General features: G+C 52.7%; 1 protein-coding gene across 4 annotated transcripts in view; it reads left to right on the top strand.

Annotated features, from left to right (window-relative positions):
* The window catches only part of Dock6 (dedicator of cytokinesis 6), a 52,914-nt gene that overhangs the window by 26,848 nt on the left and 872 nt on the right, over positions 1-25,194 (top strand). For 3 of the 4 annotated variants that reach the window (XM_085844470.1, XM_085844469.1, XM_085844468.1), the window contains 25 exons: positions 161-256; positions 1,146-1,286; positions 4,020-4,133; positions 4,235-4,405; positions 5,202-5,341; positions 5,431-5,600; positions 7,806-7,966; positions 8,314-8,496; positions 9,324-9,450; positions 9,779-9,863; positions 10,892-10,988; positions 11,097-11,231; positions 12,113-12,265; positions 12,533-12,691; positions 13,811-13,911; positions 15,693-15,885; positions 15,969-16,112; positions 20,799-20,930; positions 21,025-21,039; positions 22,883-23,008; positions 23,098-23,187; positions 23,421-23,657; positions 24,096-24,239; positions 24,336-24,442; positions 24,662-24,823. In XM_085844470.1, coding sequence (XP_085700596.1) covers positions 161-256; positions 1,146-1,286; positions 4,020-4,133; positions 4,235-4,405; positions 5,202-5,341; positions 5,431-5,600; positions 7,806-7,966; positions 8,314-8,496; positions 9,324-9,450; positions 9,779-9,863; positions 10,892-10,988; positions 11,097-11,231; positions 12,113-12,265; positions 12,533-12,691; positions 13,811-13,911; positions 15,693-15,885; positions 15,969-16,112; positions 20,799-20,930; positions 21,025-21,039; positions 22,883-23,008; positions 23,098-23,187; positions 23,421-23,657; positions 24,096-24,239; positions 24,336-24,442; positions 24,662-24,823 — 3,383 coding nt within the window. Of the gene's footprint in view, positions 1-160; positions 257-1,145; positions 1,287-4,019; positions 4,134-4,234; positions 4,406-5,201; positions 5,342-5,430; positions 5,601-7,805; positions 7,967-8,313; positions 8,497-9,323; positions 9,451-9,778; positions 9,864-10,891; positions 10,989-11,096; positions 11,232-12,112; positions 12,266-12,532; positions 12,692-13,810; positions 13,912-15,692; positions 15,886-15,968; positions 16,113-20,798; positions 20,931-21,024; positions 21,040-21,177; positions 21,232-22,882; positions 23,009-23,097; positions 23,188-23,420; positions 23,658-24,095; positions 24,240-24,335; positions 24,443-24,661; positions 24,824-25,194 lie in introns of all 4 variants that reach the window. The other variant, XM_085844471.1, reaches the window with a different exon arrangement.

The following is a 25,194-nucleotide window of genomic DNA, read 5'->3' as shown; positions in this document are numbered from 1 at the left end:
GGGACTGGATCAACCCTCATCCCACCCTGCATGGCCTCCTCCTGCTCTGACCCCCAGCCAGGCTTTGGGCTGCATCCCCCCTGACCCCCAGTGATGCCTTCCTGAGGGGTGTGTGGGCGGGGTGACTCGTGGCTCCCGGTGACCCTGGTCTTACCCACAGCTGCTGCACGAGGAGCTGGCTCTGCAGTGGGTGGTGAGCGGCAGTGCGGTGCGTGAGCTAGTCCTACAGCATGCCTGGTTCTTCTTCCAGCTTATGGTGAGGACTTCCCCATCCCGGGAGACCCTTGAGGAAAGGTGCCTCGAAACTGCATTGGGAACCCTAAGAAATGGCCTTGAGGCTCTTCTGTGCGAGAGGAGAGAAGGAGGGTACCGTGACAGTGAACCCCCCTCTCTAGAGAGGACTCCTCACCCCAGAGATGGGCCTCCCTCCTCCAAGAGACACCAGGCACTGAGAGGTCAGGCTGCAGAGCCCCACATTCCTTCAGGTGTGCCTGCATGGCCTCGTCCCCAGTGCCTGTTGGCCCTGTCCCCACCAGCCCATTCCCCATAGTCCTCCAAGACAGAGCCCAGAATTTCTCAAAACTGAGCCCCCAGGGCTGGGGAGAAGGTTCAACCCAGTTGCTACACACACATGAAGACCATAGTGAGGTCTCCAGCACACAGGTAAAAGGGAAAGGGCTGGACCTGATGCAGCCTGTAATCCCAGCCCTTGTGAGGTGTCGAGCACAGGGTGCTCACTGCCCAGCCAGCCTCAGTGAGACTTGTCTCAAGACAAGGAGTGGGCCTTGGCCACTTCACATACCCACAAAGCTCTGGGTCATAAGACTCCCCCATGGCCCCACCTGCTCACGCCCCTCCCACTGCTGCTCCCCACGGAGCCCCGCCCACAGCCCTCAGGCTGCACCCGTTGGGTCAGGACCCCTTAAGCCCACCGTTCTTGATGCTAAAGTTATGCCCTTTCTGTCAAATCCAGATAACCCTTCAGCTACAACTGCTTAGCTCAGGGCCGCCCATGCCCCCCTTCCTTGCCTGTCCCCCACCCTTCACACCCAGTTTCCCTCAAGCCCCATCAGTGTGTCCTAAGCTCCTCCCACACTCTCAAGCACCGCCCATATGACAGCCCTGCCCACTTGCCTCACTCCCAGGTAAAAAGCATGGAGCTCCACCTGCTCCTGGGCCAGCGACTGGACACTCCCCGCAAGCTGCGCTTCCCTGGGCGCTTCCTGGACGACATCGCCGCCCTGGTGGCTTCCGTGGGCCTGGAAGTCATCACTCGAGTCCATAAGGTGAGGAGGGACTCGGAGCCAAGGATGCAGTGTGGTCAGGGATGCAGTGTGCCGCGTGGGTCTGTTCATCCCTGGTCTCTTTCTTGAGCACCTATGGTTTACATGGCCATGGCTGGATGTAGAGACACAGCCATAAATAAAACAGGTCAAGTTCTTGCCTTCCCAAGGCAGTTTTAGAGGGAGAACTGAAAGGTGAAATGGGTGGGGCCCGGGAGTGGCAGGCAGGAGGAATGGCCACAAAGGCCCTGAGGCAGATTCACAGCTGGGCAGCAAGCAAGCGTGCCCATGGCTGAAGTGGAACAATGGGGGGTGGGGGGGGGATAAAAGTTGTCGAGGACCCTGAGGGTGTGGGACACATCCTCGGCCCTTAGCATAGTACTAGTATACAGTAGGAACATAATAAATAGATGTTGCGGGCTGGCGAGATGGCTCAGTGGGTAAGAGCACTGACTGCTCTCCCGAAGGTCCTGAGTTCAAATCCCAGCAACCACATGGTGGCTCACAACCACCCGTAATGAGATCTGACGCCCTCTTCCGGTGCATCCGAAGACAGCTACAGTGTACTTACATATAATAATAAATAAATCTTTAAAAATAAATAAATAAATAAATAGATGTTGCATTTCTGACCCCTGATGATGATTGAAGCTCTAGGATCACCGATTCCAGTCCCCACAGGGATTGGGCAAGCAGCAGTCATGGTCAGAGTATTCGTAGGGAAGCATTTATTGATCGCCTGCTGTGTACTTCCAGCTGGATCATTAAATCTCACCAGTCATTCACGAAGTATTAATGTTATCTCCGCTTTACTGAGAGGGAAACTGAGGCAGAGAGTGATAGAATGGCTTACCCTGGTACCGTACCATGGGGAAGGAAGAAGCAAAGGATTCGAATCCTAGTCACCCTCTTCTGTGGGGCTTTTTGTGGGCCAGAGAGTAACTTTCCCTCAGACGGAAACACCCACTTCACTGCTCTGCCCCGGCCCTGCAGAGATGACTCTCCTAATTTCTTCCTTTTTTTTTTTTTTTTTTTTTTTTTTTGCCTATTTTGTTTTGCCTTTTGAGACAGGGTGTCTCTGTGTAACCCTTGCTGTCTTGCTCTGTAGACCAGGCTACCCTTGAACTTAGAGAATTACCTGTGTCTGCCTCCTGAGTGCCTGAATTAAAGGCATGCGCCACCACCACCTGGCTGCTGCTTCTTTTTTTTTTCTTAACATATATGTGTGTGTGTGTGTGTGTGTATGAATGAGAGAATGAATGGGTGTTTGGTGTGTGTGTGTGTGTGTGTATGAATGAGAGAATGAATGGGTGTTTGGTGTGTGTGTGTGTGTGTGTGTGTATGAATGAGAGAACGAATGGGTGTTTGGCCTGAGCACCATGTGCAGTGTGCCCTTGAAGGTCAGAAGGAGGCGTCTGATCCCCTAGAGGTAGAGTTACAAATGGTTGTGAGCTACCTTGTGGGTGCTGAGAATCAAACTCAGATCCTCTGGGAGAGCAGGAAGTACCTGATTCCCTGACCCAAACCACCACAGGATTTCTCTGTGTAGCCCTGGCTGTCCTAGAGCTTGCTCTGTAGACCAGGCTGGCCTCATTCCATCTGCCCCTGTCTCTCTCCACCCCCACCCCGCCTCCTGAGTGTTGGGATTAAAGGCATTCGCCACCACCACCCAGCAACTCTCCTGGTCTTTAAAGAGAAATGTCACTTGGAGATTTGCTAGGAACATTTCAGATTTGGAAACGCCTGCCCAGGTTACACAAGCCCATCGATCTCCCTGCTGGTCCAGAGGTCCCAGTCTTGCTGTCCTTGGAGTAGTCCCAAGCACTGACATTAGTGTCACTGGTGATATAGGCACTGCACTTTTTTTCATTCCGTTGGCATGTGATGAGCACCAACCGTGTCTGGCTCCATACTCAGGGCAGCTCCAGCCAGGTGTGGGGGTGCACGCCTGTGACCCCTGCACTTGGGAGATTGAGACAAGATAACCACAAGTCTAAGGATAGCCTGGGCCATCTCTGTAGTGTAAGCTTACCACTTGTCTCTCCTAAGACTCTTAGACAAGCAGCCAGGACAATGTGTTTTCTTCAGAGCTTTGGCACACAGTAGGTGCTCAATAGATGCTCATTAAAGGATTGGCGATTGTGTAGCAGTCGCACATGAGTCTGCTGGAAGACATGATACGCATTTAAACAGAACCGAAGTGTTACTGTGCACACAAGTGGACTGTGGGGCTTCCAGAGTTTGGCCCAGGCTCTCCCAGATACCAGGGGTTTCGAACAATGAAAGAGGGCTTTTCACCTTCTCTCTAATTTCATTGGTCAGAATATGGTCAACTAGCCCTCAGCTGCAAGGCAGCCTGGGAAATATATTCTGTTGAGCTCTGAAGTCTGGATGTAGAGGGTGAGTTACTCAACTGTGGGTGGGAGAAGAAAGAAAAACATATTGTGGGGCTGGGTTTGGAATAGTGGCGCAGGCCTTTGATCCTAGCCCTGCGGAGGCAGAGTCAGATCTCTGAGTTTGAAATCACCCTGGTGTACACAGTGAGTTCTAGGACAGCTAAGGCTACACAGTGAGACCCTGTGAAATACAAGTCTTATGAGCAGGTGGAGGGGGAGGATGAAGTCAGGGGGGAGGACCTGGGCCACAGAGCCAGGGTGTAAGGAAGTCGTGCACAGGTGGCTTGGTGAGCCAGGCTGGACACTGTGAATGTGGACTGACAGGTCCCTGTGTCCCCAGGACATGAAGCTAGCTGAACGCCTCAACGCTAGCCTGGCCTTCTTCCTCAGTGACCTCCTGTCCATAGCAGACCGAGGCTACATTTTCAGCCTGGTACGCGCTCACTACAAGCAGGTATGTGTGCATGGTGAGGGGGTGTGGTGGATGGCATGTCATGGGACCTGTGGAGCGTGTGGGCACAGTGATGCCAGCGTTGGTCATTGCCTCCCTTGCAGGTGGCCACTCGGCTCCAGTCTGCCCCCAACCCAACTGCACTACTCACACTACGAATGGACTTCACCCGCATCCTGTGTAGCCACGAGCACTATGTGACCCTTAACCTCCCCTGTTGCCCCCTGTCGCCCCCAGCATCCCCGTCCCCCTCGGTGTCCTCCACTACCTCCCAGGTAGGTGGGCCTTCCCCCACCCCCCTCCTTTCACCTAGACTAATACACCTTCCACCTGTTATCTCCACCTCTGTTCTGTTCCTTGTGGGCTGCTACCCTGACCGACCCTTGACCTTTGACTTTTCACCTCTTGAGTCTTCACCCATGACTTCTCAGAGATTCCCTAGGAAAAATGACCCCCTTTGGTCCCCAAATGCAGTTCCTAGACTTGCACTCAATCTGCTGCTTCTCTTCCCTTTGCATTCTGACTCCACGCCCTCCGACCTGACCTCTCACCTCTGACCTTTGAAGATTTATTAACTTTTATTTTATGTGAATGACTTGCATCACATATGTGCCTGGTACCAGTGGAGGCCAGAGAGGGCGCTGGATCCCCTCAAACTGGCGTTACAGATGGTTGTAACCACCACGTGGATACTGGGAAATGAACCCAGGTCCTCTGAAAGAGCAGCCAGTGCGCTCAGCTGCTGAGCCATCTCATCTCTCCAGCGCCTCACCTCTGACTGTTAACCCTATGCCCACCGTCAGTACTGTTGCACTGACATTGTCAACACACAATAAGTGAGCAGAATAATATCGTGATGACGCCATGCTGAGCCCTCTTGCTGGCCCTTTCTGAGACACTTTTTGGAGAGGAAAATGGGAAATAGCTGGATTTTGGATCTGTGTCTCTTCCCACCCCAACCAGCCACCTCCAGCTCTTGATGCTAACTAACTTCAGTTATCTCCATGGTAGCCATGGTGGTGAGCTTTCACCTCTGACCCTTGACCTGGGCATCCACTCTACCGTCTGCAGAGCTCCACCTTCTCCAGCCAGGCCCCCGACCCGAAGGTGACCAGCATGTTCGAGCTGAGCGGGCCCTTCAGGCAGCAGCACTTCTTGTCTGGACTACTGCTGACAGAGCTGGCCCTGGCCCTGGATCCGGAAGCTGAGGGGTGAGCATGGGGCTAGGGCTCGGCCCAGGGACAGTGGCAGGGGCCAGGAGCCATGTCTGCACCGTGATGAACACCTCGTCATTCCACAGGGCATCCCTTTTGCACAAGAAGGCTATTAGTGCCGTGCACAGCCTGCTGTGCAGCCACGATGTTGACTCCCGCTACGCAGAAGCTACCGTGAAGGCCAAGGTGGCCGAGCTGTACCTGCCCCTCCTCTCCCTTGCAAGGGACACACTGCCACAGCTGCATGGCTTTGCCGGTTAGAGGGCTGGGGACGATGGGGTTTCATGATTGTGGGGTGTGTGGCCAGCCTCAGGCTGAGCAGCTTGGGCCAGACTCACCACAGTGTCTACATCAGGCCAGTCTCTCTGGGAAAGTGGAACCGTGCTGGTATCCATTCTGATAGAGAAGCAGGCATGTGGAGAACTCGTGATGATGGCAGCCCATGTCCAGAGGCCTCCTGATGACATGTGTTGTGCTACTCTCTGAGGGGAAGGCAAGGGCTCAGTGGGAAACAGCAGACGAGAAAACTGGGGCCTGTGCCCTGGGGAACAGTCTAGGGGATCGCTTATGTGGCAGGACCTGTAGATTCAGGCCTTTCGTTAGTGTAGAGGAATTCTCAGCTCTGATCCTCTAAGTGTTTTCCTGCCTCCTTCCCTTTCTCCCTGGACTTCAGTGACGTATGTTAGCGAGTTTCTTTGTATAACATGTCTGCTGTTTTCCCATGCTTTCTGTTCTCCGTGCCTCTTCTGGTTAACAGTCTGTTGGTCTATTTGGTTCTTGGTTTCTTCATCTTCTGTTTTGTGTGTGTATGCACACATGTGAATGCGTATGTGTGTGTGTGTGTATGTGTGCACATTAGTACATGTGAGTGTTGTATGCACACAGGTGGGTGTGTCTGCACACACATGTGAGCATGCACATGAGTATGTACACATGCACACTGCATGTGAAGTCCCAAGACTGTTGGCAGGAGTCAGCCTTGATCACTCTCCACTGAGGCGGAGCCTCTTCAGTCAGAGTGGCTCTGGCTCTCCTGTCTGCACCTTCTCTGGCTAGAACTTAACTTGTAAAATGTCCAATTTGATTTAATTTTTTCATAATTCCCACTTTATTTATTTTGTTTTTGTCTTTCTTATATTATTTCATGAGTGTGACTGTTGAGCCTGCATGTACACACATGCCCCTTGTGCTGCCCTGTGCCCTCAGAGGCCGGAGGATGTCAGATCCCTGGAATGATTGTGAATCACCATGTAGGTGCTGGAGATTGAACCCAAGTCCTTAGGAAGAGCAGCCAGTGCTCTCGTCTTTATTTACTTTGATTTTTTTGAGATAGAGTCCTCTATGTAGTCCTGGCTATCCCAGAACTTGCTATTTACACCAAATCTCGAATTCAGAGGTCTGCCTACCCCTGCTGGGATTAAAGGTGTGTGCAGCCATGCTAGGCGGTGGCCGCCTGTGCTCTTCACCTCTGAGCCGTCTTTCCAGCTCCCTGCTTTTAATTTAAAAGCTACTTGTTCACTTTCTGTGTATGGGTATAGACGTATACGTGGACATGTGGAAGCCAGAGGAAGACTTGTAGGACTGAGTCAGTTCTCTCCTTCCACCATGTGGGTCCTGGAGATCCGAACGCCGTCATCTGGCTGAGCAGCGCCGTCTTTCTGCTGAGTCGGCTCTCTGGCACTCTGGTTTTATTTTAAAATTCTTCATGTTTGACCCATTTTTGTCCTTTGGGTTTTTTTTGTTTTGTTTTGTTTTTATTTTTCGAGACAGGGTTTCTCTGTGTAGCCCTGGCTGTCCTGGAACTCACTTTGTAGACCAGGCTGGCCTTGAACTCAGAAATCTGCCTGCCTCTGCCTCCCAAGTGCTGGGATCAAAAGTGTGCGCCACCACGCCTGGCTTTGTCCTTTGGTTTTTATTGTGAAGTCAGTGCTCACTAACAGACATTCATTCTTCTGTGTGTACTTGGAATGTCTTTGTCTTCTCGTGTCTTGTAACATTGTGTCTTCTTTGCTGTATGTATCTAATAGAACCATGGCTGCAGTGGTGCTGCCCCTCCCAGGAGGGGGCTCCTGTTAGGGTCCAGGCAGATGGACATCTCCATCTCCTCAGTCAGGCTGGAACTGTGCCAAGCAGGGTGTGGCTAGAATTTCACTTAGGTTCAGTCCCTCTTCTGTCTGTCTGGGGCAGCCAGATGTGTCACGGCACACACATAACCAGCATTCAGGAGGCTGAGACACACTCCCAAGCCTTCACTGGAAGATTTTGGTGGTGGTGTTTTTCGAGACAAGGTTTCTCTGTGTAGTCCTGGCTGTCCCGGAACTCACTCTGTAGACCAGGCTGGCCTCGAACTCAGAAATCCACTTGCCTCTGCTTCCTGAGGGCTGGAAAGAAAGTATGTGCCATTGCTCCTGCCTAAATTGAGGTGCTTACCAATGTCTCCTTTCATCTATTCTGCCTGCAGAGGGCTCAGGGCAGCGGTCAAGACTGGCTTCCATGCTGGACTCAGACACAGAAGGTGAAGGGGACATCGGAAGCACCATCAACCCATCTGTGGCCATGGCCATCGCTGGGGGTCCCCTGGCTCCTGGCTCTCGCACCAGCATTTCCCAGGGACCTTCAACAGTAAGCCTGAGGCTCATCCCCATAGATACCTTTGAAACGAAGCCCATGTCGCTGGGAGGGAAGGCTGGGGCTCGGTTGCTAGAGAGCTTGCCTCGCATGCACGAAGTTCTGGGTTCCTTCCCCAGCAGCACTTGGGATGGTGCACACATGTGATCTCAGGACTGGGAAGATGGAGGTGGGAGGCTCTGAAGTTTAAAGTCATCTTCAGACGATGTCATGAGTTTGACGCCAGCCGGTGTCCCAAACAAAACAAAAGAGAAAGGAACTCATGCCATGAGATACAGTTGGGCACCATTCACCTTCTGCAAGGAAAATAGAAACCGAGTCTGTTCCCTCTCTGCACCCAGGCAGCTCGCTCAGGCTGTCCTCTCTCTGCTGAATCCAGCCGGACCTTGCTCGTGTGTGTCCTGTGGGTCTTGAAGAATGCAGAGCCGGCGCTCCTGCAGCGCTGGGCTGCTGACCTGGCCCTGCCCCAGCTGGGGCGACTCCTTGACCTACTCTACCTCTGTCTGGCTGCCTTCGAGTACAAGGTGTGACTGGGCGGATGAGCCTGAGGTGGGGTGAGCTCAGCATTCTCCCAGAGCCCCGTGCAGCAGGAGCCTGGCGGGAAGGGCAGACTATCTGTGTGTGGGCTTCTGTGAACTGAGGCTGAAGGATGGACTGTGTCCTCAGCTCTCCAGGAAGGTGTCACATGACCTCACCAGAATGTTGCCCTGGAGACAGCCTCAGCTGTAGAGTGTTAGGCTAGCATGTATGAGGTCCAGCCATCCCCAGTGTGGATGAGAATGAGAAGGGTAGAAGGGCGGGGGGAGGCCACATAAGCCTGTTGTCCCTAGCACTTGGGTGCAGGGGCATGAGCAGGAGTTCAAGAAAAGCCTGGACTCTTTGAGGCTCTGCCTTAAAAATGAGGAAGTTGGGGCCGGAGAGATGGCTCAGTGGTTAAGAGCACTGACTGCTCTTCCAGAGTTCAAATTCCAGCAACCGCATGGTGGCTCACAACCATCTGTAATGGGATCTGATGGCCTCTTCTGGTGTGTCTGAAGACAGCTACAGTGTACTTGCATATAATAATAAATAATCTTTTTAAATAAATGAGGACGTTGGAGAGATAAGGAAGGAACAAAGAAAGGCAGGCTGCAGGGGTCTGGTAGAGTCGGTTTCGGCTTTGTGGGCACTGGAGGAAGTATGTTAAGGAGGAGGAAAGAAGGAAGGGAGGAAGGAAGGAGGGAAGAGAGGGAGAGAATTGAGAGGTGGTGAGATTTTGGAAAGACTGAGCCGAGCTTCTGGCAAAAGGCCCTGGAGACGGAATTGCCTGAGCAGGGGAGGGGTCACGTCACGCAGGCCTCTCCTTTCCCAGGGGAAGAAAGCCTTTGAGCGGATCAACAGCCTCACGTTCAAGAAGTCTCTGGACATGAAAGCCCGGCTGGAGGAGGCCATCCTGGGCACCATTGGGGCACGGCAGGAGATGGTGCGGCGGAGTCGGGGTGAGACGACAGTGGAGAACCGCTGTGGTGGTACACACCTGCAATCCCACCCAGTGCTTGGGAAATGGAAGCAGGAAATCAGTTCAAGGCCAGCTCTAGGAGAGAAAAGTTCCTATCTCACTGTCCTATTCACGGATGTGTGTGATCCCATCACAGTCCACACAGGCACAGGCCGTTTGTGTCTAGCGGTGGTCTGCTGGGCAAGTCTGTCTTTACTTAGTCCCGCTCTGCTTAACCCGACATTGGAATCTTCCTGCCTGGATGTGTTTCCTTATGCTTACATATGGTTTTCTGTCTCCGCCTATGTACGTACATTTGTGTGTGGCAGAGAGAAGTCCATTTGGAAACCAAGAGAATGTTCGCTGGCGTAAGAGTGCCACACACTGGAGACAGACCTCAGACCGTGTGGACAAGTAGGTTGAATAGTAGATGAGTCTGTCACTCGTTGCCATGAGGAGCTGCCAGAGGGTCTCAGTCAGGGTTTCTATGCTGTGAAGAGACACCATGACCAAGGCAGTGCTCATAAAGGAAGACAGTTAGTTGGGTCTGGCTTGGTTTTAGAGGTTCAGTCCATTATCATCACGGTGGGAAGCATGGCAGCATGCGGGCAGCCATGGTGCCATCGAAGATGAGACACAGGAGACCTCAAAGCCCACCCCCACAGTGACACACTTTCTCCAGCAAGGCCACACTTCCGAATGGTGCCACTCCCTACAAGCACTCACACACAGGAGTCTATGGGGGCCATTCCTATTCAAACCACCACAGTGAGGCAGGCCACTTTGAACAAACAGGGGTTTTTCTCACAGGGTGGTGGTGGTGCAGACCTGTAATCCCAGTGCAAGTAGTGAGTTCAAGGACAGGCATAGCTACACAGTAAGAACCTAGCTCAAAAAAAAAAAAAAAAAAAAAAAAAGGAGGAGAGAGGAAGGAAGGAAGGAAAGAAGGAAGAAAAAGAACAAAAGAAAGGAAGTTGTCCTATGAAATCTACCTCAATCCTTTCCTAGGGCAGACTCCTAATACCCAAAGACTCAAGAATATCTAACTAGTCCCTACCTCTTTTTTTTTTTTTTTTTTAAATCTCTTTAAATGGGCCTAGGGATATCATACCACAGATCTCACCAGTATTAAGTCAGTATTCTACCACTGAGCTATGCTTCAGGCCCCTCTCTGGGCAGGGAGGGAGGGAGGGAGGGCTCTACCACTGAGCCATATTGTCCCTACCTCCATCTCTTAATTTCTTTAAGCTGAGGACCAGCCCTCCAACATAAGATCCTTTGGAAACACACTCTGACCATGACATGTGGGCAAGGAATTCCTTGATTTAGAGCAGTTTCCAGAGAGCTTCTCCCCCCAGGGACAGCTGCGGGTGGGAGAGCATTCATTCCTCTGTGCCATTGATCTGACTCAGTGACATCACAAGCTCTCCCCTGCCTTGCAGGACCAAGGATGAAATGGAACATGAAGCTCTGGTGGACGGAAACCTGGCGACAGAGGCCAGCCTGGTGGTTCTGGACATGCTGGAGATCGTCGTGCAGGTAGGGCTTGTCCAGTGTCTGTCCCGACCTCTCCTCCCTCGTGGGGCCTAGGATCTCTGACCCCATGCCACCCATGTCTCTTAACGCATGGATTTCTAACCCATGAAGACAGTGATGCTGTCCGAGGCCCGTGAGAGCATCCTGAGTGCCGTGCTGAAAGTCGTCCTCTACAGTCTTGGGAGCGCCCAGAGTGCCCTGTTCCTGCAGCACGGCCTGGCCACCCAGCGGTCCCTGGTCTCCAAGGTGAGCACTCCTAAACTACAGCCATGCTTCACAGAGATGACGTTGGCTCATTTATTGAGCACCTACTATGTGCTGGACAGGTTCATGACACAGGAACACCACAACTGCAGTTATGAACTGAGACGTGAGCATGGCATGATGGCTCACACCTGTCGTCCCAGACTTGGGAAGTGGAGGCAAGAGTCAGGTCATCCATGGCTATATAGCAAGTCTAAGGCCAGCCCAGACTTCCTAAGATACTGTTGCAAAATAACAACCACCAAAAACAAAACAGAAAAGAAAAGAAAGAAAACTCTAGCAAAAATATAAATAGTGATCCTGGCTTTGGGAGATAGAATTAGGAGTTCAGGGACATTCTTGGTTCTACAGGGAGTATAAAATCAGCCTGAGCTACATAAAAGACCCTGTCTCAAAAACCAAGATGAGATGGGCCACCATGGTAGCACAGCAGGTAAAGGCACTTGCAATGAAAGTCTGACAGTCAGATCTGGAAGCCACAGTAGGAGAGAACTTATTCTCAAAAGTTGTCCTCTGACCTCCACAGACACAGGTGGTGGCCTACAAACACAAGGTGACAACTCTCAAGGAAGACACCCAATGTTAACTCCCATGCACACACACTGACACACAAACACACACACTCACACACTCACGTACACACATATGCACACACACATTCACACTAACAAATAAAAAATTAATTAAAATGGAACTATAGACAGTGGGTCAAAATTGCCAAGTCTCTTGACAGGGTCAGAACAAAGACCCAAATTGTATCATTGGCTACAATCAGAGTGGGCGCTTGCCCTGCCCAGCTCCATCTGGGAGCTCCTAGACCCACCTAGGAGCACTGAACAGCATCTCTCTGGGTCCTGGGACAGTTTCCGGAGCTGCTTTTCGAGGAAGACACGGAGCTTTGTGCTGACCTGTGCCTGAGGCTTCTGCGACACTGTGGCAGCCGCATCAGCACCATCCGCACGCATGCCAGCGCCTCGCTCTACCTGCTTATGCGCCAGAACTTCGAGATTGGCCATGTATGGGGGGCATGGTCTCCACAGGGCTCATCCAGGGCTCCAGCTTTGGGAGCGGGGCAGAACATTGCTACAGGACCCGGGGCGATAGGCAAGTTTCACCCAGTATAATAGGCCCGGAAGAGGGGTCAGGAAGTGGGAAGTGTGCGTGGACAGGTGGATGGGGAGAGGAAGCCATGGCAGCGGACAGGTCAGCAGGTTTAAAGGATCCTGGTGTGGGGAGCCTGGGCCCTGAGCTCTCAGGGCAATGCTGCCTCCCTGTTCCATCAGAACTTTGCCCGTGTGAAGATGCTGGTGACCATGTCTCTGTCGTCCCTTGTGGGGACCACTCAGAACTTTAGTGAAGAGCATTTGAGAAAGTCCCTCAAGACCATCCTGACGTACGCAGAGGAGGACATAGGGCTGAAGGACAGCACCTTTGCTGAGCAGGTGACGCCTTTGGTGGACAAGTGGGTGTGCCTTCATGTCCTTTGGGCTTGTCTGTATGCCTGTCTGTTTCTTGGTATTTATATTCACAACTTTGGTATTATGAGACAAGGTCTCACACTATAGGCCAGGTTGGCCTCAGACTCACAGCAATCTTCCTGCCTCTGTTACCTGAGTGCTGAGGTTTTATGAATGATACACGAAAACAAGCCTTATTGCGTGTGTGTGTGTGTGTGTGTGTGTGTGTGTGTGTGTGTTTGAGATAAGTTTTCTTCCTCCTTTTCTCTCTTTCCCTCCCCCTCCCCCAGTCAAGGAGGCCTAGATCTTATTATGTAGCTGAGGCTGGCCTTAAACCTGTGACTCTCCTGCCCCTGCCTTCTGTGTTCTGAGGTAACTGGAATCTGAGGCCTCCAACTTCTGTCTTCTTGTGGATGTCTCCGTCTTAGCCAAGGCTGAGCTGGAGCTCGTTCTGTGGCCTAGGATGACTTCTGACTCGCGGTGATCCTGGCTCTGCCTCCCCAGGGTTGGGACTGCATGGTGTACTCATGTGCACACCGAGCCTGTGCTGTTGTTCTCGCCCTAACACACACGGTGCCTGTGCATGCATACTTGTATGTACATGGATGTGGAGGGCAGAGGTCAACAGGGGGATCTTCCTGAGTCTCTCTCCACCTATTTTGTTGTGGCACTGGGGGGGTGGCTTTTTTTCAGATGGATCTCACTGTGTACCTCTGGCTGTCTTGGATCTTACTATATAGATCAGGCTAGCCTTGGGCTCACACAGATGGGCTTCCCTGCCTCCCGAGTGCTGGGGTTAAAGCATGCACCATCATGCACAGTTCCACCTTCTGTTAGAGATGGATGGGTCTCACCGAACCTGGAGCTTGCTGGTTCAGCTAGTCACACTGCTCAATGGTGCCCACTCTGCCCCTGCCCCCCAACACTAGGATTGTAGCCAAGCCTCACCATGCTTGGCTCTTTACTTGGGTGCTGGGGATCCAACTTAGGTCATTGTGCTTGCATGGGAAGCACTTTGCCCACTGAGCCATCTCCCCAGCCCCTCTCTCCCATCTAACCCTGACCCCGTTGCCCTTGATGACCCTGGACTTCCCTGTGCTCCAGGTCCAGGACCTCATGTTCAACCTGCACATGATCCTGACAGACACGGTGAAGATGAAGGAACACCAGGAGGACCCCGAGATGCTCATGGACCTCATGTACAGGTGAGGGCAGGAGTCAGGCTGGGGGTAGAGGAGTGGGGGCGGTCAGGGAGCCAAGGGGGCAGGGGGATGTCAAGGGGGTGCTTGAGGAGGGGGGTCACCAGGCCAGAGGCAGAGGAGCCAGGGAGGGCGGTCAAAGGCAGCAGTTTAGACCAGCAAGTCTGCTCAGTAAAGATACCTGCCACCAGCGATGATGACCTGAGTTCAAGCCCCAGGGCACACATGGTGGAAGGAGAGAGCCAATTCCCTCAGGTTGTCCTCAAGCCACCATGCATGCATGATACAGAACATATGTGCCCTCCTCTCCACATATATATTATCCATACATAGAAAATAAAACAAGTGTAAAACAAAAGCGCAAAAAAAAAAAAAAAAAAAAAAAGGGAGGGCCTGGGTTATTCAAGCCCACGGTTCTGGAGGTTTGATCTGTAGCAGTTCGACCGTAGCTTCTTTGGGCCTGTGAGAGGGCTCCACCCTGCGGCAAGAGCTTGTGGCCCCCTGAAGCCACTCACCTCATGGTGAGGAAGCTAGGCAGCCAGCAGGAAGAGACTGGGTCCCACAGTAAGTGAAAGTGAAGAAAATTAAGTAGTGGGCATGACTATGATACCGTTGATAGACTGTCTGCTCAGCACATACGTGGCCCGGGTTCATCTCCGGCAGTGCTGGAGCTGTCGTGGGTAGTGCAGGAGCAGGAGAGGCTGAGGTCATTCGTGGCTACATGGGGAGTTAGACAGGGTTCTAGTTTTTTGTTTGATGTTTTGTTTTGATTTGATTTTGATTGTACAGACAGGGTTTCTCAGTGAAGCCCTGATGTTCTGGAATTCACTCTGTAGACCAGGCTGGCCTTGAACTCAGAGATCAGCCTGCCTCTGCCTCCCGAGTGCTGGGACTAAAGGTGTGCAGTACCAGGCTGGCTCTATTGCTGTGAAGGACACTGACCAGACGCAATCTGGGGAGAAAAGGTTTATTTGGCGCATACGTCCCAATCACATGTCACAGAGGCACGAAGTCAGGGTAGGAGGTCAAGGCAGGAGCCAGAGCAGTGGCCAGGGAGGAACACTGCCTACTGGCTTGCTCAGTTAGTTTTCTCATACAGCCCAGGACCACCTGCCCAGGGGTGTCATCACCCACAGTGGGCTGCACCCCACAGACTTGCCTTCAAGCCGATCTTATGAACACATCTTAAGGTTCTTCCCAGATGACTGTACCTTGTGCCAAGTTGACAAAAAGAACTAAGCCGGGCAGGTGGCTACATGACCCCTGCCTCAGAAAACAACGACGGCAAGGAAAACGTAAAGAGATTCATCCCAGCACCACATAAACTGGGCATGTGCCACACACCCGTAATCCCAGCCCTCAAGAGGGAGAAGCAAGCGGGACGTGGTGGCACACACCTTTAAGCCCAGCACTCGGGAGGCAGAGGCAGGCGGATTTCTGAGTTCGAGGCCAGCCTGGTCTACAGAGTGAGTTCCAGGACAGCCAGGGCTACACAGAGAAACTCTGTCTCGAAAAACAAAAAACCAAAAAAACCAAGAGGGAGAAGCAGAAGGTTCAGAAATTCCAAGTAATTCTGAATTCCGTCCGCAGCGAGTTCCAGGAAGTCCTGGGCTACACGTACCTTGTCTCAGAAAATAAAAAAAGGAAAAAAAGAAAAGTTAGACAGGGCAGTGAGGATGAGTAAAAGGATGGAGATGACAGGGATTGGGTGAAGGGGCGGGGCCGGGGCGGAGCGGGGCTGGACAAGCAGAGACACATGCTCATTCCTCTGCTGTCCTGGACCCCAGAATCGCCCGGGGATACCAAGGCTCTCCAGACCTGCGGCTGACATGGCTGCAGAACATGGCTGGCAAGCATGCAGAGCTTGGCAATCATGCAGAGGCTGCCCAGTGCATGGTCCACGCCGCTGCCCTGGTGGCCGAATACCTTGCCCTCCTCGAGGACAGTCGCCACCTGCCTGTGGGCTGTGTGTCCTTCCAGGTGAGTGCTCACGGTACCTGGGAGGTAGAGGAAGGCCCATTTGGGTGAAGGCTGGGTCTGATGCCACCTCCTCCCCTCCCCAGAATGTCTCATCCAATGTGCTAGAAGAGTCTGCCATCTCTGATGACATCCTGTCGCCAGATGAGGAGGGCTTCTGCTCTGGGAAGAACTTCACAGAACTGGGTCTGGTGGGGCTGCTGGAGCAGGCGGCCGCTTACTTCACCATGGTGAGGCCCAGGGCTTCAGCACGCAAGCCTAGGACAATGTGGCACTGTCAGACAGCTCGCCAAACATTTTCCTGGCTGGGGATTTAGAATGGGGAGTAAGAGGCTGGCATGGCCATGCATTGGGGACACTGAGGCAGTAGGATTGGAGGTTGTGGCCAGCCTGGACTATGATAGAGCCATTTTCTCCCAAAGAAAACAAAATTGGCTGGGGCTGGGGCAGGGGCAGGGGCTGGGGCTGGGGCTGGGGCTGGGGCTGGGGCTGGGGCTGGGGCTGGGGCTGGGGCTGGGGCTGGGGCTGGCATACACACAGTCCTGGGTTCCGTCCCCAGAGCCTCATAAAGCAGGTATGATGGTGCACAGCGGTGATCCCAGCACTCACCAGGTAGAGGCAGGAAGATGATAAGTTGCACACCACCTCCACTCCATAGCAAGTCCTAGGCCACTCTGGGTTATAGGAATTCCTGTCAAAAGAAAGAGAGGGAAGGAGGAAAGGAAAAAACAAAAGGAGAAGAAAAAACAAAACCAACGCCTGGTGCTCAATGGCACTGGGATGGTGGAGTTCTTGCCTAACATGGAGACCTAGGTTCAGTCCCCAGTGCCACCACAGGGTGCAGTAGGGAGCAGAAATCATTGGCCTGTGGTTGCCTTGAAAGTATGGGGCTAGGAGGTAGCTCAGTTGTCAGTATGCCTTGTCTGTCAAGCACGAGTTTGGATCCCTAGAAAAGGCCAGGCCTGCTGGTGAGACCTTTGGGAGCCAGAGTCTGAGGATTGTGAGGGCTTGCTGCCGGCTAGTCTCCTCAGATGGCAAGCTCCAGGCTCAGTGAGGGACCCAGGCTCAGTGAGGGATCTTGGCTCAGTGAGGGACCCAGGCTCAGTGAGGGACCCAGGCTCAGTGTGGGACCCTGTTTCAGGAAATGAGGTGGAGTGCAGCAGAAGAAGATACCTGATCCCAACCTCTGGCCTCCACACGCACATGCTCATATGCACACACACACACACACACACACTGAAAGGGCTGGGGTGTGGCTAAACTAGAGAGCAGCGGCCTAACAGGCATGAAGCCCCAGGTTCCATCCCTACTACTTCATAAACCTGGCACAGTGGTACACACCTCTCCTACCCACACTCAGGAGGTAGAGGCAGGAGGATCAGAAGTGCAGGGTCAGCCTGGGCTCACAGAACCAACCCTGTTTCAAAATAGGAGAAAAGCAGAGAATTGGGCCCTAGAACCACTGCTGCCTTTCTCTTCACAACCCCTCACATAGGCCTGTGCATTAAGTTCTAGAACTTTGAAGTGCACATAATAGAAGACAGGTTTTGTTTCTCTTTTTCTAGCCTTACTCTAGCTCTGAGGCCAGCCTCTGGCCTCACTGCCAGCTTCTTGGACAGTTGATGTTTCTGGGAATGCTGTCTTGGCCAGTTAAGACAAGAGTTGGGGTCAGCCCAGTGGAGCACCAGGTTAGCCAGGGCAGCTCTGGGCCCCATCCCAGAGCTGTGTAACCTGGGTGAGGTGGTTCACACCTGACATGCCAGCAGCTTGGGAGGTTGAAGAAGTCCCAGGAGTCGGGGTTATCCTGAGGCTGAGTAGTGAGTTTGAGCCCAGACTGGGCTACATGAGACCCTGTCTCAAGCAAAAAACAAAAGCAAAACAAAACAAAACAACCACTCATGGTGCAGCACAGTGACCGAGCACTTGCCTAGAGTGGGCGCCATCCAGCAGAAAAACAAAGGATCGAATCTGGGGCCTCAGACAAACCCCAGCAGCCCGGGTACTTAGAAAGAGTGGGAAGATCCCCCTTCTTGATGAAATCTAGGAAGCTCCAGCTTCATGCAGATCCCAGCTGTCAGCCCTGAGCCCCACAGGTGCCTCCTGGCACCCCACCTGGAAAACCTCCATGAAAACTGGGCACATGGGCCCTGTCCACAGTGTGGGGGCAGGACAGCGCCTAGCGGTGGCTCACATCCTGGTAGCGCGTGGGCTGATGGATCATTCCCCAGCATGGATACACACACTTATTTGTTTTTCCTTTTAAATTTTGTATTTATTTATGTGGGGGTGGGGTACTCAGCGTGCCTTGCCTCACTGTGAAGGTCAGAGACAACATGCCCAAACTGGTTCCCCCCCCCCTCGCCATGTGGGTTTTAGGAAATGAAACTCAGGCCATCAGGCTTGGGTAAGCATCTTTGCCCATGGGGCCATGTTGTTCTGTGTATCAGGTGATAATTTATAGAATATCATATATTCTATAGAAATCCCAATGTTGCATGCATCACCACACTCAGCTAATAACGTTTATTTTTAGTAGAGTTTTCAGTCCACAGTTAAATGAGTGGGAAGAATAAGAACTGTCCATGTGTCTTCTTGGGGGTGGGGGTGCTTTTTAAGTTTTCTTACCAGGTTGTCATGCCAACCCATAAAGCACTTTGAGTATATCTCCTCCCATGTTTCCCCTTTACCTTTCTGAGAGAAAGGCTTACAATAGCCTAGGCATTCCTCAGGTCCCCTATACAGTGGAGGATGGCCTTGAACTCTTGGTCCTCACGCCTCCACCTCCAGACCACAGGGTTTGCAGGAGTGGCTACCAGACGTGGTTTGCATGCATATCCTCTTCCCCCAATATTCACAGCCTCCCCCATTGTCAACACCCCACTCTGGCTTGTATGTTGGTTCCAATCGATAAAGCTCCATTGACAGATACAACATTGTCCCCCTGCAGTCCAGAGTTCGCAGCCAGGATCAGTGTGGGTTATATACATAGGCTGGAGGCGTTAGCACACATGCAACTCCACAGACCCCACTGTAGGATGGTCCAGAGGCCACTTCCTGAGTCTCTTAATCTAAAAAAGCTCAAACCAGGAAAATCAGTTACCGCTTCCCTCCTTCCTAGGATTAAGATTCCTTCTCTTCCTCCCCTCCCTCTTCCTCCTCCTCCCTCCCTCTCTCTCCCCCTCCCCCTCTCCTCCTCCTCAGTGTAGTGGTAGGATGGAACCCAGGGTTTTTTGCATGCTGCCAAAGTACTCTACAAACTGATTTCATCCTCAGTGCCCTGCGTGTGTGTGTGTGTGTGTGTGTGTGTGTCTGTCTGTCTGTCTGTCTGTCTGTCTGTCTGTCTACGTGTGTGCGCGTACGTGCATGTGTGAAGTGTGGTCAGAGGACAACCTGCAGAAGTTAGTCCTCTCCTGCCATGTGGACTCCTGGGATTGAACCCAGGTCCTCAGGCTTAGTGGCACGTGCCTTTTTCTCCGGAGGCCCTACTTCCCTTTCTGTTGCTGTGATAAACACCAGGACCAAAAACACCCTGGAGTGGAAAGGGTTTATTTCGCCTCACATTTCCAGGGAACAGTGCACCTCTGAGGGACCTCAGGGCAGGAACCTGGAGGTGAGAGCTAATGCACAGACTGGGACCACAGCTCACTGCTTGCTCTCCTGGTCACCAGCCAGTGGGTGCTCCGCCTCCACATCAGTCACGAATCACAAAAGTGTCCCAAGGAGACATTTTCTCAACCTGAGGCTCCTTCTTCTCCAATTACCTTAGCTTGTGTCTAGGTGACCAACAGACAAACCTAAGCCCCACACCCACAGACTTGTCAGTACCCTTGGATGTCATTTTGTGACAGTATCTCAGCACATGACCCAAGCTGCCTAGATCTTCCTTCTTTCCCTCCCTCCCTCCCTCCCTCCCTCCCTCCCTCCCTCCCTCCCTTCTTTCCTTCCTTCCTTCCTTCCTTCCTTCCTTCCTTCCTTCCTTCCTTCCTTCCTCTTTTACCTTTTGTTGTTGTTGTTTTTTTAAGGGGGGAGCATCTCTCTACATAGCCCTGTCTATCCTGGAACTCACTCTGTAGACCAGGCTGGCCTCAAACTCAGAGATCCACCTGCCTCTGCTTCTCAAGTGCTAGGATTAAAGGCATGTTCCACCACCGCCCAGCTAAAATATTTTTAATTAAAAATAAGATTTATTTATTTATTTATTTTGGTTTTTCAAGTCAGGGTTTCTCTGTATAGCCTTGGCTGTCCTGAAACTCACTTTGTAGCCCAGGCTAGCCTCGAACTCAGAAATCCAACTGTCTCCGCCTCCCAAGTGCTGGGATTAAAGGCGTGCGCCACCACTGCCCGGCAAGATTTATTTTTATTTTACCTGAATGAGTGTTTGCATGTATGTGTTGGTACCATCTATGTGCCTGGTACCTGTAGAGGTCAGAAGAGGGTCCTGGATTCCCTGTAACTGAAGTTACAGACAGTTGTGAGCCACCATGTAGGTGCTAGGAACGAAACCCAGGTCCTCTGCAGGAGCAGCCAGTGCTTTTAACCATGGAGCCATCTCTTCTGTCCTGGCGTTTTATTTTTTTATTTTCTTAAAGCAAACTGGGAGGTGATGTAGCTCAGTGGTGGATCAAGTGTTTGCCTGGCATATTTCAGAAGCTCTGTGCCCCTTCCCTAGTCTCACCACCATAAAACCTTGTCCCCTCTCCCATCGAGGAGGAGCCAGTACAGAATCCACAGGCCTTGGACCTTGGTAGATGTTTGTGAGAAGGTGTGGAGGCCACAGTGGGGGCCTAATCAAGAAGACATGTTCTATCTATCTAGAGTAGGGTTGCCAGGGTAATGGGAGGTGATGGGGAAGGAGCAGCCTGGGATTCAGGGTACACTGAATCGGGGCTCCTCACCTCACTTCTCCTATTCCCCAGGGTGGTCTGTATGAAGCGGTGAACGAAGTCTACAAAAACCTTATCCCCATCCTTGAAGCCCACAGAGACTACAAGAAGCTGGCCGCAGTGCACGGGAAACTGCAGGAGGCCTTCACCAAGATTATGCACCAGGTGGGCCGTAGGCTGCCGCTCCCGCTCTTGGGTAGCCCCTCTCCAGCCCCTCCTTGACCTGGGACCCCTAATCTTGCCTCCTCTTTTCCCACAGAGCTCTGGCTGGGAGGTGAGTCCTGGTGAACAGTGGTCAACGAACACTAGGGGGCGCCAGAACAGCATGGCACCCCTCCACAGGGGCCTGGACTCAGTGGGTGATGACGCACAGTCCCCTACTTATTCCCTTCCCCCAAATGCCCCATCTCAGGGGCAGCCTGTGAGTCACCCAGCTGGGAACTCTCCAGAGACACCCCTCCCTCGGGTAGGACCAGCTCAGTCACCACCAAGACTGGGGTGGAAGAGGAATGGGGCTATCTCTCCCTCTCCGTCTCATTCCTTTTCTCTCTCTGCCTTAGGGCTCCCACACTCTCTCCATCTCAGTCTCCCCGGCTCCCGGCTTTGCTCGGGACAACTCCTCATCTCTGTCAGGGTGCTCCCCACAAATCCCGCCTTGCCTTCTCCTTTCTATTTTTAGGCATCTCTCAGTTGAGGGAGAATTTTCTGGCCAAAGATGGCAGGAACCCAGAGCCCTAGGCAGGCTGGGTGGGGGCAAGTGGGTAGGTCCCGCCTTTCCTGCGTAGGAGATCTCCTTCTCCCTCTATAGAACGATTCTCATGGGGGGGGGGTATAAGCAGGACCGTGGGAGGGGTAACTCTGACCTCTGACCTCTGCAATGACTGCATCTCTCTGTCTCCCATCCCTCCATTCTTGTTTCTGGCCACACAATGTCTGCCCCACCCTGTCTGGATCGGCTTTGGTGAGTGAATTTGGAATGATCCCACCTCCTTCCCCCATGGGTTGGGGGATGGTGTCTAGGTGAAAGGTCTTCCACATATAGGGCTAAAAACAGAGAGAAGAATGTCCTAGAGCTAGAGCCTAGCATCCCAGGACAGGAGACAGCTCAGAATGTTCCTTAGCCACTCAGTCACCAGGGCACCTGGTAGGCCTGGGTCTCATGGGTACTGAGGTAGAGCTGGGAGCAACTCCACACTAATTTGCTATTGGAATGCCTCTGATGAGTGCCCAGCCGGTGGAAGCTACAGAAACTCAAGTTTATGTTAAGCAAGGAAGTTGACATAAGACTGGAGCTCAGAAGGCTGAGACAGGAGGATACCCTGGTCTACATAGTGAGTTCCAGGTTAGCCAGGGTTATGTAGAGAGATCCTGTCTCAAATAAATAAACAAGCAAACAGTTTTTTTTTTTTTAAGTTAAAAAAAAATTGCCGCCGGGCGTGGTGGCGCACGCCTTTAATCCCAGCACTCGGGAGGCAGAGGCAGGCGGATTTCTGAGTTCGAGGCCAGCCTGGTCTACAAAGTGAGTTCCAGGACAGCCAGGGCTATACAGAGAAACCCTGTCTCGAAAAACCAAAAAAAAAAAAAAAAAAAAATTGCCTGGGGTCTTAGCAAAGCCATAGAGTCCCAAGCTGGAATCTTTTTTTTTTTTTTTTTTTTTTTTTTGTGGTTTTTCGAGACAGGGTTTCTCTGTGTAGCTCTGGCTGTCCTGGAACTCACTTTGTAGACCAAGCTGGCCTCGAACTCAGAAATCCGCCTGCCTCTGCCTCCTGAGTGCTGGGATTAAAGGCATGAGCCACCACACCCGGCTTCCAAGCTGGAATCTTGCAGTGAGGAGCTGGGGTGTTGCTCAGCCCTGGGGTGCTCCCTTAACACGGGGCCTCTGAGTTCAATCGTCCGCACACATATACACGTGAAAAGCCGGTGACCAGCCTTTGTGATCCGGGTCCCTTGGCATGTTCCTCTGTCTCACTGTGTCTGAGATCCCCAGACAGGCTCCTGAGGTTCGGGGTTCCCCCTCCCAGCTTGGTTCCCTCTCCATCCCACCCTGAGTGTGTCTGGAGTAGAGGCCATCTGCAGAGAGGCCTCCATGCCAACACCACTGGCTTCTCTCAGCCCAGCGTGTATTTGGGACGTATTTCCGAGTGGGCTTCTATGGCACACGATTTGGTGACCTGGATGAACAAGAGTTTGTGTACAAGGAACCGTCAATCACGAAGCTTGCAGAGATCTCACACCGGCTGGAGGCATGTCCTGGCGCTGGGAGGTGGGCTAGGCAATGTGAGTTACAGTGGGGGCTGCCCCAGCTGACCCGGAGTCAACCCTGTGTCTTTAGGAGTTCTATACGGAAAGGTTCGGGGATGATGTGGTAGAGATCATCAAAGATTCTAACCCAGTGGACAAGTCCAAGCTGGACCCACAAAAGGTGGGTCCTCTGGTTCCCCCCTCCCCCCGCCCCCAAGATCCAATATTGAAGGAGTTTGCACAGTGGGGGCAAGTCCGGTTTCTTGGGAGAGTCTGGTACATCCAGTTACAGGAAGATCTGGGCCTTTCGGTTCAAAGCGTTCAGGCCTGCAGGGACCAAGGCCTCAGGCTGGAGCTGTGGTGTCAGGTGGACCCCGCACCACTCCCATCCTCTTACTCGGTCCCGTGCTCCAGGCGTACATCCAGATAACCTATGTGGAGCCGCATTTTGACACTTACGAGCTCAAGGATCGGGTGACCTACTTCGACCGGAACTATGGCCTGCGGGCCTTCCTCTTCTGCACACCCTTCACGCCAGATGGACGTGCGCACGGAGAGTTGGCCGAACAGCACAAACGCAAGACGCTGCTGAGCACGGAGCATGCCTTTCCCTACATCAAGACACGCATCCGAGTGTGCCACCGTGAGGAGGTGGGACCCCTAGGGAGGGGAGGGAGATTCAGGGACTCAAGGTCCAGGGGGAGACTTTTCTAGGGAGGAAAAGGCAGAGGAATCCCACAAACAGTGCATTTCAGGGATGCTGGATTTGGGAAGAAAGCGATGGGGATATAGCAGATTGGGTTTGGGCAGTAGAAGGACCCAGGCTGTAGGCTCCAGATACAAGCCTCTACCATCCGGCCTGGAGAAATGTGGAAATCTCAATGGTAGAGTCCCTAGACCCGAGGGCAAACAGCAAGTGAAACAGACCAGAAACCCCGGCTGAGTCAAGACCCACCAGGGAGCACAGATCTCCAGCACTGTTCATAGCCTGGGACCCTCCTGCCCCACAGAACATTACAGGCCCCAGCAGGTGTATCCAGACAGGCAGACACCTGTACTCATAATACACACACCCCACTCACTCCACAGACAGTGCTGACACCAGTGGAGGTGGCCATTGAGGACATGCAGAAGAAGACCCGGGAGCTGGCCTTTGCCACCGAGCAGGACCCTCCAGATGCTAAGATGCTGCAGATGGTTCTCCAGGGCTCTGTGGGACCCACTGTGAACCAGGCATGGCTGGCGTTTCGGGGGGTGGGGAGCAGGATGCTGGCCACCATGGGCCTCCAGTTGCTATCCAGGACCCTCATGAGTCTTCTCGCCCAGTAGGGTCCCTTGGAAGTGGCCCAGGTGTTTTTGTCAGAGATCCCAGAAGATCCCAAGCTCTTCCGACATCACAACAAACTCCGGCTCTGCTTCAAGGATTTCTGCAAAAAGTACACTGGCTATTGTAACCCTGCCATCCTGACTCCATGCTGTTCCTGCCCGATCCCCTGCTATACCCAACCTGACTCCCTGCTTAAATGCACAGACCCCATTGTGGGCCTGTGTATGATCACCCCCAGACACATGCACATCCTTAAGGATTTTCTGGCCCCTCTTGTTGCTCTCTCTCTTGAGTGCCAGTCCCCAGTAGCCTCTTTCTCACCCCTCAGGTGTGAGGATGCACTGAGAAAGAACAAGGCCCTGATTGGCCCAGACCAGAAGGAGTACCACCGGGAGTTGGAACGTCACTATAGCCGCCTGCGGGAGGCACTACAGCCTCTGCTTACCCAACGTCTGCCCCAGCTGCTGGCACCAAGTTCCACCAGCCTCAGGTGCCCACTGTGGAGGCTGTCACACATGCACATACATGTGTTCCGTGTGTGACTGAGACTTCATCTGTCCTGGCTTTCTATTGCATTTGACTTAGTGGAGTGGGGCATGTCTGTGTCAATGCATGTGTGGAAATCACAGGACAGATTGCAGCCATCAGTTCCCTTCCTTCCACTAAGTGGGTCCCAGGCTTTGAACTCAGGTCAGCAGGCTTGGTAGCAAGTACCGTGACCCACTGAACCATCTTGCTTACTCTTCCCACCCACTCCAATGATGGAAATCGATCCCTAGGGTTTTCACTAGGTTAGTACCACTGAGCCATGTCCCCAGCTTTCAGCTGGCCATCTGAGCCTCAGTTTCCACATTCATATGC

This window comes from Mus caroli, unplaced genomic scaffold (assembly GCF_978045245.1).
Source record: "Mus caroli unplaced genomic scaffold, Mus_caroli_1 scaffold_11, whole genome shotgun sequence".
Lineage (NCBI taxonomy): Eukaryota > Metazoa > Chordata > Mammalia > Rodentia > Muridae > Mus > Mus caroli.
Note: the sequence above shows the minus strand (reverse complement) of the source record. Positions and strands in the feature narration are given on the sequence as shown.